Source organism: Antechinus flavipes, chromosome 3, assembly GCF_016432865.1.
Source record: "Antechinus flavipes isolate AdamAnt ecotype Samford, QLD, Australia chromosome 3, AdamAnt_v2, whole genome shotgun sequence".
NCBI lineage: Eukaryota > Metazoa > Chordata > Mammalia > Dasyuromorphia > Dasyuridae > Antechinus > Antechinus flavipes.
In genome coordinates this window covers 422,956,557-422,975,141 of record NC_067400.1, presented here as the reverse complement: position 1 = coordinate 422,975,141, position 18,585 = coordinate 422,956,557, and the positions used below count along the sequence as shown (strand labels likewise).

Here is an 18,585-nt window from a genome sequence, read left to right as displayed (position 1 = left end):
CTATACAAAAATGAAAGGGACTGTGTGAATTAAAAGGCAGTCCTTCATTTGATGTGGCCCTAACAACTATGAAACCTATGAGTCTTCAGTTTTATAGATATTTTTTCATTTATAAAATGAGGGACTGGAATAGATGACTTCCGAGAATTAAATATATAGTTTTATTATTGTAGAAGGAATTTCTTTTAGATACAAATTAGATCAGATAGTTTTTGAGATTCCTTTCAACACAGACTCTGTGATCAGCAATATTTACTAAAAATATAATTAACCATCAGTAACCCCTGGATCAGATCAGAGTAATAGCAAATTTGTTTTTGAAATGTGCTTTTATAGCTACATTGGTTACATCTGATGTTTTGGGAATTAATTTCACTTCAAACTAAATAATAAAAAATATTTTTAAAAAATTACCCCTAAACTTTAAGTCTTAATTTTGAGTAGTTACAAACCTCTCCCTGAATGAATGAGAATGATAAAGAGGTAGCTGTCCTTATAAACTCAGATATTCTAATGATAATGTCCAAAAGCAGAGCCCAGATTCAAGTCACCAGTTTAGGAAGGAACCAGATTTACAGAAAACAAATGGCAACAATGACTTATGAATAAGCACTTACTATTGATACATTCTTACTAATCAATCTGAACTTTCTAATGATTAATATTGCTATAACTGGCTACCCTGCTTTGCAACTTCTAATCAGTTAATGACCTTTCACACTGATTTTTTTTTTACTTTAAATGAAAAAATTCATTGGCTCTTATTTGCTCTAGTGTAGCGAGGTTGCTAATAAAATCCAGTTTATGGTTCATGATACAATTCTTCTACTACTGGGTTGCTTATATGCTGACCAATGAACTACTAGATGATGTAACAATATAAACGCCAAAATATATAATTGCATTCCATTTTTTATTCCATGAGACAACACAACATTTTTGACAAAATTTGCTTTCACAAATATGCTATACAATTTATTAATTCCTGTTAGGCTATGATGCACCAAAAATACAAAAGAGTCAGACATAAAACGTTCATTTAGGAGCATTAAAATGAGTAGGAAGAAAAAAAAAAAAAGAAAATATAATCTTTATACACTATTTACAATTCATTACAGACCAAAGCAACAAAAGCTTTCCGAACATTGGCAAGGAAAGCTGAAAAATTGTTGGTCTTCCTTACTTTCTCTTGAAATTCTTCCAAGCATTCCAGATGAGGAGCACTATCTGATACTAAGAAGGAAAAAAATGGAAATAGTTAATAATGTAAAGTCAACAAATCATAAATTCAGAGCTGGAAAAAACCTCAGAGACCAATTGGTCCAACTCCTTCATGATACAGAGGAGGAAACTGAAGCTCACAAGGTAAGGAAATTGGTTGAACGTCACAGAAGTGTGACCTCTTTTTGTATCTTCAATAAATGGTCATTTCAAAGCCAAAAGCTTATCTCAGAAAATCTTATTCTATTGCCGCTGCATATTACCCTCAAGGAATTAACTGGTATATGGGAATATTTAGCCAACTTCCTATTCATCTTTCTAATTTGGAATATATGATATTATTATAGAAAAGATTTCAATAAAAAAATTGATCCATTATTTAAGAACTATACAGAACTTTCAATCTAATGAAATTTTAATTTTGCCTCTCCTATAATTCTGGTAAAATTCGAACATGAAGGAGAAACTTGTAGAAAACAATGATATGTTTTATTTATATAAACATCAGTAGCAGGAGAGATGAAGAATCTGAGGTTCAAAACATTGCATCACAAATTTTTGCAGTGATGAGGGATGATTTTTCTTTTCTTGCATGCTACCATACAAATAAAGTACATATGATATGGAGGAATGGAAAAAAAGCCAGAAAAGATGTGCCTGTGGTCCATTTTGTCATTGATCCAGAAATTGTAGATTATGTTTTGAATGGAGCTGACACATTGAAAGACAGACTATGAAAATCATCTTTTGGAAGGCTAGAAACCATTTGGGAGGAGGTTGCCTTGCTGCCAAATCTACAAACTAATCATGTAGAAAGGCAGCTAATATAGCACTGCCCAAGAAGTTACATAGCAGCATTTATTTTACAATATCTCCATGGGGAAAATCTCAAAAACCCAAAAACAAAGTTGACAGAAAGGGCTTTCTTAAGAAAATTCCTGTGGCACAGCTATTATCAGGAATCATAAAACCCCTGGTCCCAAACCATCTACAGCTATATTTTCACACACCAGAAACTGATGTTCATGAGATCATTAAGAGTTAAATGTGTTCAGTACATCCAAGTTAAGTAGGGAACCATTATAAAAAGATGTACATTTGATGAATAGATTACTCAAATAAATTCAAGATATATTTTGAAATTGTGAATAAGTTAGAAAAGTTTGGATTTGGCAACAAACTGACGCAAGTCAACTAAGCAAGAAATGTTATAGAAATCTACCTGCAGAAGAAACAGAAGTCAAGAATAATAGCCTGCTTGTGGGTCTGCCTGCTTCTAGTCTCTATCTACTCTAATCCATTTTCCATTTAGCCCTTAAAGTGATTTTCCTAAAACACAGGTCTGGTGTCACCTTCCCTCCCCCTCTTCAATAAATTCCAATGCCTTCTTATTGCCTCCACTTGGGTATTTGAATCCTTCAGCACCTACCCCCTCTATTGTATTTCTACCCTTCTTACATCTAACTCCCAACATATATTCTTCCATCTAGTGACTTTCTCTTCCTCCTTGCCTCCTTCCTTCCTTTTTCTCCTCCTTCCTCCTTCCCTCCTACTCTTCCATCTTTTCTTTCATCTATAAATTTCTGGAGGAATCATTTATATTTATCATCAAACTAGCTGGACCAAACTGTAGCCTCCTAGTTAAGCAGGTTCCCAGTTAAGAAGTCAGTATTTATTTAACTTTGTACTCAGGCCCCATTCATGATTGGAAAGAAGAATCAAAACAAGCCAAATTGGAAGGAATAGTAATATCCTGTGGGCATCTTGTATTTTTACTTCTACTTTTTTATACTTTTTCGTTTTGTGAGACAATTGGAATTAAGTGATTTGCCATGGTCACACAGCTAGGTAAGTGTTGTGTCTAAGGCTGGATTTGAAGTCAGGTCCTCCTGACTCCAGGGCCAGTGCTTTAACCACTGTGCCATCTAGCTTCCCCTTTTTTTCATAATAAGATTTTTAAATAAGTTAGTAAGCAGAAGTACCAATTAGGAAAAATGTACGCACTTTCATATTCCCTTTCTTCATTTATGCGCAGGGAAAAGGTAAATGGCTTCTCAGGAGCTTTAGGGTCAATATTTCGGAATATAAATTGAAGTTTTTCACCTGGAATTAAAAAAAAATTTAATTGCTTAGTCCACTATTATAACATGCCAGTTTTTAAAATTAAGATGAGTCTTGACTATCTTTGCTAGCTGACAAACTTCTATCTACAAGGGTAAGAAAAATTCTATTCACCCAGCTTCAAGAAGTAGTCTATCCCATTGGAAATGTCTATTTCAAATTGTCCCTAGTTATTTTGAATTTAAAGATTCATGTACATTAGACATCAAGTTGCTTTTTCACAGCTGACAGCGTAATCAAGTAGATCTTTCCATTCCCTGAGGAAATTTTAAATAATAGATTTCAAAGTATGATTTTACATACATCTGGGTTTTCTGTTCAAAGATATGCAAAAGTAATTTTGAAAAAATTTGAAAGGAAATTCTGCAAATCATTAAAGACAAGATTCTTGTGTGGAGTCAAGATGAAAGAGAAAAGAAAGGAACTTACCTGGATGCTCTAAATTCCCCTCCAAACAACTTTAAATCACATCTCAAAAGAATTTTCTAACCCAGGATACCATAGAAGGACTGCACAGAATGGCAGACAACTGCAGGAAGTTTGTCTCAATCAAATAAAGAGGAACATAGCCCAGTGTAGGTGGTATCTGGACATACCAGCAAGAGGTCCTTGATCCAAGCACAGATCAATCAATGACTCACAGTCCTAGCACATCAGACCAGTGGAACACCAGGCCAGCAGTGAGGCTACCAGCTCCTGATACAAGAAGCAAGTGTCCGGGCTCTGTGGTCCCAGCACAGTGCAACCAGGCCCAGCTGCCCCAATGCAAGAAAATCATGCGAAAAAGAGTTAACAGTGTGGTAAAGAAAGAACACACAAAAAAGGGAAAAGATGTGCAAAAATCCACTGGAAAAAACATCTACTTAAAAAGTAGAATTGGCCAAATGGAAAAGGAGATCCAAAAGCTAACTGAAGAAAATAATTTCTAATAAATCAGAATTAGACAAATGTAATCTAGTGATTCTATGAAACATCAAGAATCAAACAAAATTGAAAAAAAAAAAAAAAAGAAGAAGAAGAAAATGTGAAATAGCTCATTGAAAAAAACAATTGATCTGGAGATCACTCCACGAGTGATAACTTAAGAATTACTGGACTACGTGAAAGCCATGATCAAAAAACTGTCTAGATATCATCTTTCAAGAAATTATATATTTTCTTTATATATATATGTATGAAATTATCCAGGAAAATACCCTGATATTCTAGAACCAAAAAAAAAGTAAAATAGTAATTGGACGAATTCACCAATCACAGACTGAAAGAGATACTAAAATGAATACTCCCAAAAATATTATAGAACTCTCAGATCAAGGAGAAAATACTACAAATATCCAGAGAAAAATAATTCAAAGAATGAGCAGCCAGTCAGAATAATACAGCACTTAGTAGTTTCTATATTAAAGGACATGAAGGCTTGGAATATAACATCCCAGAAGGCAAAGGAGCCTGAATTACAACTAAAAATCAACTATTCAATAAAACTGTAATCCTTCAGAAGAAAATAAAAAAAAAAAAAAGACATCCAAAGAAATAAAGAACTTTCAAATATTCCTGATGAAAAGACCAAAGCTAAACAAAAAATTCAATTTTCAGATACAAGACTCAAGAGAAGGATAAAAAAGTAAACAGGAAAGAAAAAGCATAAGTTATTCAATAAGGTTAATCTGTTTTTATCCCTACAAGGATAGATGACACTTGTTACTCTTAACAGCAGTATCATTATTAGAGCAGTTAAGAGTTTACATCGATTTGAGAGAGATATGGGATTATATTTTTAAGAATTATTTCACAGAAAGAGGCTCAAAAGATTTACTGCAGGGGAGGGAAAGAAGGAAGTGGAGTAATCATCCCTTGAACCTTACTCTTATCAAATTTGGTTCAAAGAGGGAATAACACTCGATAGGATATAGAAATTTGTTTTACCCTATACTGAAATGAAGGGAGGAAGGGAAAAAAGGAGGGGCTGATAGAAGGGCAGATTGAGAGAGGTGGTCAGAAACAAAACACTGGTGAGGAAGGGCAGGGTGAAAGGAGAGAAAGAGGAGAGCAAAGGAGAGGAAAAGAAGAAAGAAGAAAGAACAGGGGGGAAATAGGATGGAAATACATAGTAAGCGTAACTGTGTACAGGATAAATCACCCATAAAATGGAAGCAAATCACAGAGTGGATTAAAAAACAGAATTCTACAATGTGCTATTTGCAAGAAACACATTTGAAGTATAAAAAACACAAAGTTAAAAGGATGGAACAAATTTTATTGTTTCAGCTAAAGTAAAAATAAATAAAACAGGTAGAAGTAGCCATCATAAAATGATATCATAATTTCAGACAAGGAAAAAGGAAAAATAAACAAAGAAATAACATCTTGTTAGGTGTACCATAATCAATGAAGCAATATCAATACTAACATATATGCACCCAATGGTATAGAATCCAAATTCTTAAAGGAAGTTGCAGGAGGAAAGAGACAATAAAAGTATAAGACCTCAACTTTCCCTTCTCAGAACTAGAGAAATCTAACCACAAAATAAACAAAGTAATTAAGGAAGTAAATAGAAATTCAGAAACTTAGATAAGATACACATCTGGAGAAAATTGAATAGAGCTAGCATATAGCTTTTTTCAGCAGTATATGGCATTTACACAAAAACTGACTATGTTATTAGGGAGTAAAAATCTCACAATCAAGTGCAGGAATATTAAATGCATCATTTTCAGATAATGCAACAAAAACCACATTCAAGAAAAGGACAGGGACATAGCTATACCAGATCTAAAACTGTATCATAAAGCAGCAAACATCAAAACAATTTGACACTGGCTAAGAAAGAGAGTAGTGGGTCCATGGAATAGATTAGATATCCAAGAAACAATAGTCAATGACAACCTACTATTTGATAAATCCAGGCTCCAGCTTCTGGGCCAAGAACTCGCTATTTAACAAAAACTGCTAGGAAAACTGGAAAATAGTAAGGCAGAAACTAGGCACAGATTAACATTTCGCACTGTATACCAAGAAAAGGTCAAAATAGGTACATGATTTAGCTATAAAGGGGAATACTAAAAGTTAATTAGGAGAATAAGAAACAATTTACCTCTCAGATCTATGGAGAAGAAAGAATTTATGACCAAAAAGGAGACAAAGAATATTATGATATAAAAAAGGTAATTTTAATTATATTAAATTAAAAAAGGTTTTGTACAAACAAAACTAATGGAACCAAGATAAGGAGGAAAGCAGATGGCTGGGAAACAATTTGTGAAGCAAGTATTTCTGATATATAATTTGTGAAGCAAGTATTTCTCATATATATATATATATGCAGAGAGAGAGAGAGAGAGAGAATTGAGTCAAATTTTTAAGAATATAAATCATTCCCCAATTGCTAAAGAGTCAAAGGAGTGGCAGTTTTCATATGAAGAAATTAAAGCAGGTGGCATAGTAGTTAGAGCACCAGCCCTGAAGTCAGGAGGATCTGAGTTTAAATCTGCCCTGAGACACTTAACACTTCCTAGCTGTGTCACCCTGGGCAAGTCACTTAACCCCAATTGCCTCCTCAAAAAAAAAAAAAAAAAAAAAAAGAAAGAAAGAAAAGAAAAGAAAAAAGAAAGAAAGAAATTAAAGCTATCTAATCATATGAAAAAATGCCCTTAATCCCTATTGATTATAAAAATGCAAATTAAAACAATTCTGAAGCATTACCTCATATCTATCATATTGGCTAATATTACAGAAAAGGAAAATGTTAAAAGTTGGAGAAAATGTGGAAAAACTGGAATACTAATGCATTGTTGGTGGAGTTATGAATTGATGCAACCATTCTGAAGAGCAATTTGGAATTATACAAGATCTGTATTCCAAAGATCATAAAAAGGGAAAAAGATCCATAAGTTTATCAAACTCTAGATTATTTTTCTCTGGGAATTAGAACAGGCAATGTTATCTCTTTGCAGATGATATGATGACATACTTAGATAAACCTAAAGAATCAATTAAAAAACTTGGTGACATAATGTTAGCAAAGCTACAGAATACATAAAAACATCAAAATTTCTATAATTACCAAGAAAGTTCAGCAGAAAGTAACAGAATGACACTATAAAGACACAGAAAGACAATATAAAATACTTGGCAGTCTATTTACCAAGACAAACCCAGAAACTACATAAATACAATTATAAAACACCTTACACATAAAGTCAGAGCTAAACAAATAGAAAATAATGCTCCTGGGGAGGCCGAGCCAATATAATAAAAATGACAATTCTACCTAAATTAATTTACTTATTTAGTGCCATAGCTATCAAACTACCAAAAATTATTTACAGAGCTAGAAAAACAAATTATCTGGAAAAACAAAAGGTCAAGAATATCAAGAAAATTAATAAAAACAAATGTGAAAGGTGATTTAAGTCATACTGTGGTATGACTTATCAAACTGTGTTATAAAAAAAAATAATCATCAAAACTATCTGGCACTGACCAAGAAATAAAGTGGTAGATCAATGGAATGGATTAAATACACAAGACTCACCATGTAAATGACCTAATAGTGATCTAGAGTTTGATAAATTCAAAGGCCCCAGCTTTTGGGACAAGAAGTAACTACTGGGAAAACTAGAAAATAGAATGGCAGAAACTAAAATATCTTACACAGTATACTAAGATCAAAATGGGTACATGATTTAAATATAAAGGATGATAAAATAAGCAAAAGGAATAGTTTATCTGTCAAATCTATGGATAAAGGAAGAATTCAGGAGCAAAGAAGAGATAGAGAACATTACTGCATGTAAAATGGACAATTAGGTTATATTAAATTAAAAAGATTTTGCACAAAATGCAACCAAGAAAGAAAGCAGAAAACTGGGAAACAATCTGTGCAGCAAGTACCTCTGATAAAGGCTTCATTTCCTAAATATATAGAGAAGTTAGTCAAATTTATAAGAAGTCATTTTCCGATTGATAAATGGTCAAACAATATGGAGGGGCAGTTTTCAGATGAAGACATTAAAGCTACATACAATCATATGAAAAAATGCTCTAAATCACTATTTATGAGATAAATGCAAATTAAAAGAACTGAGGCACCACCTCACACCTAACAAATTGGTTCATATGACTGAAAAGGAAAATGATAAATGTTGGAGAGGCTATGGGAAAATTGGAACTAATGCATTGCTGGTGGAATTGTGAAGTGATACAACCATTCTGGAAGTAATCTGAAACTATGCCCAAAGGCTATCAAACTGTGCAGACCCCTTGATCCAGCAATACCACAAGACTGCTAAAAAAGATCCTAAAAAAAGAACCACTTGTACAAAAAAATAGTGGCTTTTACTGTGGTGGCAAGAAGTTGGAAATTGATGGGATGCCCATCAATCAGGAATGGCTGAATAAATTGTGGTACATCATAATGGAGTATTACTGTACAATAAAAAATGATGACTAGGCAGAGTTGGAAAAAATCAGATAAACAAAGCAGAGTGAAGTAAGCAGAACCAGAAGAACATTGTACACAGATAATAGCAATACCTACACAATGATCGACTGTGAATAACTTAGCTTTTCTTAGCAATAAAATTGTAAGATAATTTCAAAGGACTCATGATGAAAAATGCTATCTCTGCCCATACCCACCCCCAGAGAAAACACTGATGAATATAAGCCAAAGTATGCTATTTTTCACTTTCTATATGGCTTTTTTTTTTTTTTTTCATTTGGGTCTGTGGCTTCTTTCACAACATGACTAATAAGATAATATGTGTTGCATATGTGAACAGTTATAAACTATATAAAATTGCTTACAATCTCAAAAAAGAGATGAGGGAGAAAGAAAATTTGAAATTCAAAATAGCTAAAAATGAATGTTAATTGTTTTTACATGTAACTGGAGAAAAATGAAATATTAAAAAAAAAAAAAAAAAAACAAGATTCAAAATGTTTGGATAGCATTTCTATTTATTTGACCTGTACTCAATTTCATAATGGGGGAAAAAAAAACACTACTGCCAATAGAGCAAAATTTTTAAACTGGGTAATCTGTAGTGACAAAACAAAGTACTAAGGAAGAAAAAAATTTAACAAAATGTCCAATTGCACAAACTGAAATTGAACATTTGATAGCTATGGCAAGATTATGGTTTTAAAACTGATCAAAGTTTACAAAAGAGTCTAAGTTCAAGATCTCATTTCTAAAGGCCTTAAATTCTCATCTTTGTAACAAAGGATACTGACTTTTCTGGTCTCATAAAATATTAATTCTACAATGTATTTAGAATCTGAAATTGAAAATAAAAACTTACCATTAATTTTTCGAATTTCCAGTCCAAGGTGATCTTTATACAAATTGTAAGATTTCTGCAGCATTTTCAACTTTTCCTTATTGGCTTTGTTAGCAGCAGCAATAACTATTAATTTTAAAGAATAAGGGTCAAAAACTTGCTGGAACTCAACGCACTTGCTGGAAAATCTATAAAAGTTTTAGAATTAATTGTTCTTTAAGAATTTAGTAGAATTTACTTGTGAATCCATATCTGGCCCTGGAGATTTTTTTCTTAGGGAGTTGATTAATAGTTTGTTGAATTACTTTTTCTAAAATGGAACTATTAAGTAATTTATTTCCTCCTCTGTTAACCTAAGCAATTTCTGTAAAGTATTCATCCATTTCACTTAGATTATCAGATGTACTGGCATATAGTGGGGCAAAATAGCTCCTAATTATTGCTCTAATTTCTTCATTGGTGGAAAGTTCATCCTTTTCGTTTTTGATACCAAGAATTTGATTTTCTTCTTTCCTTTTTTTTAATCAAATTAATTAAAGATTTATCTATTTTGTTGATTTTTTATAAAAATCAACTCTTAGTTTTCTTACTTCAATTACTTATTAATCTCTCCTTTCATTTTCAGAATTTCAAATTCGGTATTTAATTGGAGATTTTTAATTTGTTCTTTTTTTAGCTTTTTTTAGTTGCATGCCCAATTTACTGATCTTCTCTTTCTCTCTTTTGTTCAAGCATATGGAGATATAAAATTTCCCCTAAGAACTGCTTTGCCTGCAGCCCATAAATTTTGGTATGTTGTCTCTTTATTGTCATTCTCTTAGATAAAATGAATAAGTCTATGATGTGTTGTTTCACCTATTCATTCTTTAGAATTAGATTATTTAGTTTCCAATTAAAATTTTTGGTCTACTTTTCCCTAATCCTTGTAATTTTTATTGCATCATGATCTGGAAAAGATACATTTACTATTTCTACCTTTCTGCCTTTGATTTTAAGGTTTTTATACCCTTACAGGATCAATTTTTGGATAGGTTTCATGTGTCGCCAAGAAAAAAGTATATTCCTTTCTAGTCCCATTCAATTTTTTCCAAAGGTCTATCATATTTAACTTTTTTAAAATTCTATTTACCGTCTTATTTATTTTGCAGTTCAATTTATTTAGTTCTGATAGAGCAAGGTTGAGATCCCCATTAGTACTTTTACTGTCTATTTCTTCTTGCGGTCCTCTTCTCTAGGAATTTGGATGCTATACCACTTAGTGCATGAATGTTTAGTATTGACATTACTTCATAATCTTGTATCCTTTAGCAAAATGTAGTTTGCTTCCTTATCTCTTTTAATTAGATCTGGTTTTGCTTTTGCTTGATCTGAGATTAGGATTGATACTCCTGGTTTTTTTTTTTTTTTAATCTTCAGCTAAGACAAAATAAATTCTGCTGCTAGAAAATCTAGTAGCAAGCATGACTGAGAAGCATACTTCAATCCATTCCATCTCCATTTGTACCGTGTCTTATGTAAGGGAAAAAGCAGCATTTGTTCTAAAGTCCATAGAAAAATTGGTGATAAGGAACACGTAAAGATTGTTGTGAGAAGAGCCATGTTTTTGGTAGTTTATATTCTTTGAGATGGTCAGTTTTTTCCAATAAAAATAGAGTTCATTTCAACGCAAACATCCCTAACTAGATGTGAGGGATTGTGCTTCAATGCACAGAGGGAGATTCACATAAATATAGTCTCACTTCCTTTGAAATTATTTTGATCTGCCCACAGTTGGAAATAGCAATTCTATTGTATTTACTAGAAAACTACTGTACTAAGGACATAATTATCTCTTAGTAAAAATAGTCAGGTATGCTATTTTAGGATTTTAAAAATGTCACAAAGCCAAAGTGAGAGTTGGAAGACATGTGAAAAGTAACAATTCAATTACTGACTGCTTAGCTACCCTGCTTCTATAGATATCTGAGAATCAAATATTTTGATGTTTAAACATAGATCCTTTCCATGAAGTCTTTTTAGAAAAAGACATATATTGGCTTCAAACTCTTAGTTTTTCACTATGATTTATCCCAAACTATTCTTGGTTAGTAACATTTTTCTCCTCTTCAATTTAAATTGTTTTATTATAAACAAAATTTCTGTTAAGTCTAACCCAGGAAGAGTCAAAAAACAGACATTGAGTTTCCACTGAAAAAAACTGATAAAGACCAGTCCCTTTACAGACAAAAACAGCCCTGCTTAGATTTAGATTTTTCATCACTCTGAAAGGTAATATATATTCTTGTCAATAAAAGAGAGAACAATCTAACATTTCAAAACTTTATTTACAAAGGAAAATACTTACTTTCTTTTTTCTTATTCAGTGATTCCTTAAGATCCTGAGTAGTTTTTGTCAGCTTTTCCACTTCGCATTTTTTGTCTTGTATACTATCAATCAGTTTTGTTAAATTATCTTGTTTTTCTTGAATAAGCTTATTCTGGATATGAATCTCTGTGGAAATATATATGTGCATACATATGTATATATCTTTTATATGCATATATAATAATAATTATTTTTATTACACATGAATACTTATTAAGGAACAAAGCAAGAAAGGAAGAGACTAAGAACTTTTTAAAAAGCTTTTAGAGTTTTTTTTATTTATATAGAATAATCTAGGTTTAGAAAAAGAAAATAAGACACAAAGCACTAGTACTAAGGTTTCGGGCAACTTGACCACTTTCACAATGCTTTCAGAAAAACATTTCTCCTCATCCCAGCTGATAACCCACTCTTTAGCTTGTAAGTATAGAAAATAAAACAAAATACTTTCTAAAAATTGATGGGGAAAATGACGTTTTCTAAAAAAAAAAAAAAAAGAAGAAAATTAAATTAATAAGAAACAGTATAAACATATCGTGATATGTTTTTATAACAAATTATTTATAATAAGAGTTAGCTTTATATATACAAAATCTATCTAAATGAATAAATGTAGAGATAGCAAGTAAGAAATCAATTAAGTACTTATTAAGTGACTACTAAGTACTATACTAATTGCAGGGGTACAAAAGGAAAATATCAGTCCACACTATCAAGGAGCACTTGGGCGTAGTCCTCAACAAATGACAGCCAGTGAATAGGTTGGAAGGAAGCAGTTAAAAAGTTTCTTGTGTGAGGAATAGCAAAGATGCCAATAACAATATATTGCAGAGTATGTGGAAAAGGTAAGACAGGAAAGATAAAAGAGAGTCAAGTTACAAAAGGCTTTAAAAGACCAACAGAGGATTTTATATTTGATATTGGAAGCAATAAAGTCACTGGAGTTTACTGAATGGTAAGGATGGTGGTGACAGTCATATAATCACTTTAGATAGAAGAAGAATTTGAAAGCAGAGGATGGACTAGAGTGGGAAGAGACTTAAGGAAAGTAAAAGAAGAGCAGGCTATTGTAATAATCTAGACATGAAGTGATAAGCGTCTACACTGCACCAAGGTGTGGTAGTAGTGTCAGAGAAAAGAAAGCATCGCATAAAAGAAATTACAAAGTCATACTCAAAGGGGAATGGGGAGAGGGAAGAGAAGATGAGAGATGGTGAGTAGTCATGATAACTGGATTGTAAGTCTAAGTGATTTGGAGGATGGTAATAAGGAAGTTTGGAAGAAGGAAGGTTTTAGGGGAAAAGATAATGAATTCATTATAAATGTCTGTGTAACATTTCTCCTGACACAGCTAATAGCCTACATGTAATATATCTGTATATGACAACTAGTTCCTAGACCAAGAATTTTTAACCTACATTCAATAAACTTGTTTTTTTTAAACAAATTTTATAACTATTTCAATATAATCCATTTCCTTTGTAATCATAAATATTTATGTATTAAAATTATTATTCTAAAAAGGGATCAGTAAGCCCAACAGACTGCCAACAAAGTCCTTGACAAACAAAAAAAGATAAAAAAAAATACCGCCTCCTTCCCCTTCCCCCAAACCTAAAATTACACTGAGCCATATTTTTACTATTTTAGCCCATTAGTTCCTGGTCTAAAACTTCATCTTGAAACCTCTCTGGGGATCTTGTAGTGTAAAAGGCTTTTATCTTCTAAACCCTAGCAATCAGGATAAAGAGCCTAACCCAATTTCTACAAATAAAAGCTCAAGAAAAGCTATTTGACAAAAGTGAAAATGTAGAAAAAATTTAGCAGGAAACAAAAGAGCAAAAGTAATTTAAACTAATAATAATTATAAGATTTATGAAGAACACTAAAATATTACAGCTTCCTTAGATATTTATTATCTCCATAGAAACAGCCCTTAAAACATACTAGAAGTTATATTAAATGTCAATCACATACTATTTCTGAATTCCAGACAAGTCTCAACCATTCGTTCTTCTTCTTTTATCTTTGTAGATAATTTTTCTATAAGAAAAAAAATGGAATTTAAGTTTCAATAAAAAAAAAAGTTTCAATCAAATGACGTGGGCATTAAACAATAGCATGTTTCAAGCTTCCTAGAATACCTGTCAGTGCTTTAACGGAGTCTTTATAGGTATCTCTCAGCCCCATCACTTGACTATAGTGTTCATTAAATGTAGCATTTCGGAATCTGTTCCAAAAGTCATTTATACTTTCATTAAATAGCTTCAGTTTCTCTTCTGTCTTTATATGAGACATTATGCTACAACAAATAGGATAGAGAACATTTTATCAGTTAATACAGAAAAGGTAACTCATTGTTATACTGAGTGGTAATTTAGGATATTGAAAACTACTTAGATATTCAATGATCCTGAGATTTCAATATTACTATGAGATATTCACTATGCATCACTGGAAACATGATTGTCATAGAGCAAGGCAATAGGATTATGTATTACCAAAACTTAACAGTTTTTATTTATCAAGAAGTTAAGTACTGAAGGCACACTGAAAGGAATTAAATACTATTATTATAGTAATAAATCTGCAAACATCTCACCTGGCAACCCCTATCATGGTTGCAAAGAAAACACCATTATTCTGTTGTTTCATTTTTCTTCATGACCCCATTTGGGGTTTTCTTGATAAAAATACTAGAGTGGTTTGTCATTTCCTTCTTCAGTTGAGGAATCTAAGACAAACAAGAGTTAAGTGACTTGCCTAGAGTCACACAGCTAGTAAGTATTTGAATTTAGGAAGATGAGTTCCTGACTCCAGACTCAGTAGCTAAATGACATACTACCTAGCTGCCCATTATTCTACTGTTAGCAAAATGCTACCTAACCAGAAAGTTTTTACATCTAACAGTCAAATTAGACTACTGTGTGTCTATGAATACTTTACAATTTGATTTGGGGTAGATTTATGGTTCTTGTATGAAAATAGACCCTACTGGTAGCCTTGAGAACTGGTAACCCAGGGGTAAAACAATTTTAAATCTTTTTTGAGAATTACCAAAATCAAGCAGGTTTTGTAGGAAATGAGGACTGAACTCTCAGGCTATATACCCAAAGGGTCTGGAAAGGATTTTTTGAACTTAGCTTGCCCCAACTTCCTAACATTAGCTCCAGACTTGAAATAAAGTCCAAAGTTCTAGAACCATTCCAGAGCTCAGAAGATAAATCGGGGAGTCCCTCAAGCAGATATGTGTGTGTGTGTGTGTGTGTGTGTGTGTGTGTGTGTGTGTGTGTGTGTATATATATATATATATATATATATTTGTATGTATGTATGTGAGTGTGTGTTTGTGTGTGTGTGTATATATGTACACACACACACACACACACACACACACTGAATTCATTCTTTCACCTTAAAAACTCCCCTCTTCCACATTTCCTGTTTACTATCCTCCCAGTCAAGATATTCTTTCACTAATACAAATATTATTTGAGCATTTAGAATGTGCAATGACTCAAGACATTACAGAAATAGAAAAAAAGAGTAAAATAGTCCTGATTTTCATGGAGTTTATGAACACTTTTAGACCATGAAACTATGCAACAAACTTCCCCATAAAATGAAAACAAATGCTATATGCTCAGCTCTACCAATCTCCAAATCTGGCAGTCATCAAAATGAATATTCAAAAAAACAGTACAAGGACCTATTGATAATTAAAAAATGCAGAGTAAATCACATTTACATTCCAAATGAACTGAAATCACTAATAACTTTTTAATCTCCTACACCAAAAAACCTATAATAATAGGTCCTGAGCAGTCAGCATTAAGATCTAGATGTCATCAATCCCTGAAAAGCTCGGCACCAAGAGAAAGTTTTCGACTATTTCTCAGTTTTACAGAAGAAATCCTAAAATTCAACTTTTAAATTGAGGGCAAGGTAGGTGAGATTAGGCCCCTAGACAGTTGCACCCCGTGCTTTTTTGTCAGTTCTTGAGATTCTGCTAGTTATAGGTTTTAACCCTACCTTCAACATATCCCTATTAAAATCCCTACGATCTTGGAGACCCCTCAGCTCGCCTTGTTCCCCTAGATCAGTTACCAGGTCTTAATCTGATTGTGTCAAATCTAACAAGGTTTAATTAAGATTATCCCTAAAATATATCCTTCTTACCGCTTTTTTTCATTTAACTCTTGTTAAAGCATCATTAAGGAGGCCACGTGCCCCAGAACACTTTACCAAATCAACAAACATTTATTAATTGCCTACTGTGTGCCGTTCGCTATGCTAAATACTGGGGATGAAAAAAAAAGGAAAAAAGTGTCTGTCCTTAAGGAGTTTACAATGTGGGGAGTTGGGGATCGGACAAGAAACATGCACTACAGAGGTTAAATTGGAGTAATTCAAAGGGAAAGCACTGACGTTAAGGAAGACCAGAAAAGGCCGGGATGCATTGGCCAGAATGCTGGATCTTCAGAATGAGTCCCTGGCTGAATATCAGCTTTGACAATTACTAGCTAAGTGACTTTGAGCAAGTCATTGTTAAATGAGCCCCATCCTCTGGGGCTCCCCCCACCCCACCCCCATCCCTTAGTCTTTCCTACCCTGCTCAGCCCACAGGCTCCGAAGATCCCGGGCTCTCTGACCCGGATGCTCCGGCTGGCGCAAAGACGCAAAGCTGCCGCTTTTGACCCGAGTGCCTGGGACCTGACTTCGGCACAGTTCTTTCTCAGCCGCTGCCCCAACACCCTCCTTCAAAAAGAGAACGACTTAAACCGACATATAAGCTGTGGCCCACAACAAAATTTTAAATGAAGACTGCCTCCCGCCTCCTGTCCCGGAAGTAGAGTTGAAATTTGATTGGCTGGCGGTTCAAATTCTCCGCGTGGTGATTGGTCAATAAAATTCTGTGGCGTTCTCATAACGCGTATGAGGGAGAACGGCATTGTGGGATTTGTAATTTCTCGATTGTTTTTAAAAAGCCCGATGGCTGTTTCTAATTTTTTGCTGGAATGTTGAACTTGAGCTCGGTTCTCTCGGGAAGGCTTCCCTATTTTCTCCAACGCTGCGACTGGAATTTAGTCATATGCTTTTTTCCTACTACTTCATTCAAGTTGAAGCAGCCATTTCTAATTCAACAATTTCTTGGGAAGAGTTTGGCTTGGAAGCCAGAAAGCGTGGGTCGGCATCTTGACCAAGTCTTTTTCTAAGTTTGGGATTTGGGGCGCGACGCTTTCCGGGGCTGGGGCTGGGTACCGAGAGGGGTGCGATGGGGGACCCGGGCAATCAGCGTGTGCTGGACACCCAAGGTGCTTGCCCTCCTGCATCAAGCCATTCCTCTGCAGAGAAGGAAACACGCATTTGGAGAGGAAGCAACTTGGCTCAAGTGTCAGTCAAGTATCAGAGGTCTTGTAAATCCACAGCCAGGATTCTTTCTCCCGTGGCACAAGAACTAAATTCTATTCCGCTGGAAGGAACCTTTAGGGATTCTTAACTTTTGTGTGAGGCGATCGTAGACATCTTGACAGTCCAGTGAAACCTTTCTCGGAATAATGTTTTTAAATGTATAAAACAAAATAGAGGATTGCAAAATCTGAAACTGTTACCAAAACATCGAAGAAAAAGAAGGTTCTTGTATCCTAATTTAAAAATCCTTGCTTTAAGAAGCTCTAATCCTAACGACATTTATGCAAATCTCTTTGAGATTTGCTAAAAGCTTTATATATGCTAATATTTGATCAGGACAGCTAGGGAGTGCAGTGTAGAGAGAGGGCATGGGACCTGAGGTTAAGAATACCTAAATTCAAATGTGACATCAGACAGTTATCTGATGTCACTTAACTCTGCCTCAGTTTCCTCATTTGTAACATGATTTGGAGGAAAAAAAAAATTGGCAAACCACTCCAGTATCCTTGCCAAGAAAACTCTAAATGTGGTCCAGAAGAAGCTGTCAGGACAAACAACAATATTTGATGAATCAGTCCAACCTGCCTAAGGTCACACTACCTTAGTATACCAGTATACCAGAAGGAGTAAGAATAATATCAGCTCACATTTATATAATCTTTACTATATGCCAAAAAGTTTAGTGCTATACATTTATTACCTCATTTGAGCCACGCAATAACAGGTGAGTTAAGGATTATTATGCCCATTTTACAGATGAGGAAACTGAGGCAAAATTGGGTGATTGGGGGTGGGGAGGAGGGGAAGGGTGTCACACAATAGCTGTTTCATGGCTGGATTTGGATTCTGGTCTTCCTGACTTGAAGCCCATTTCTCTTATTTCACATAAAACAAATTGAAGCATATTTAACAATGATTTGCTCATACATAGCTAATAATTGTCAAAATTTATATTCAAACCCAGGAACTCATTCTTCAGATCCCTGAGTCTTTCCAATGAATTCCTGTCACTTCTGGTTTTCCTTAATATCAAATCCTTCCCTCTGAGATTACTCCAGTTTAAATTCTATATAGCTTTTTTTTTTTTCATAGTTCTTTATAAATTTATTGCTCCTCTCCTAAACTCCCCAGATTGTAAACTCCTCAAGGACAGATACTTTTTTCTTTTTTTTTTTTTTT

General features: G+C 33.7%; 1 protein-coding gene across 2 annotated transcripts; it reads right to left on the bottom strand.

Annotated features, from left to right (window-relative positions):
• Positions 1-894: 894 nt before the first annotated feature.
• Positions 895-16,827, bottom strand: SPC25 (SPC25 component of NDC80 kinetochore complex). 2 transcript variants are annotated; one of them, XM_051986221.1, is made up of 8 exons: positions 16,605-16,827; positions 14,597-14,728; positions 14,139-14,296; positions 13,972-14,037; positions 11,974-12,120; positions 9,651-9,755; positions 3,226-3,324; positions 895-1,233 (listed from the first exon to the last, which is right to left on the bottom strand). In XM_051986221.1, exons 2-8 carry the CDS (start codon positions 14,647-14,649, stop codon positions 1,103-1,105), a joined length of 759 nt encoding a protein of 252 aa, XP_051842181.1. In that variant the 5' UTR covers positions 14,650-14,728; positions 16,605-16,827; the 3' UTR covers positions 895-1,102. The 2 variants fall into 2 exon arrangements, with proteins under 2 accessions (XP_051842181.1, XP_051842182.1); XM_051986222.1 differs by lacking the exon at positions 14,597-14,728 and having other exon boundaries at positions 16,605-16,826.
• Positions 16,828-18,585: the final 1,758 nt, after the last annotated feature.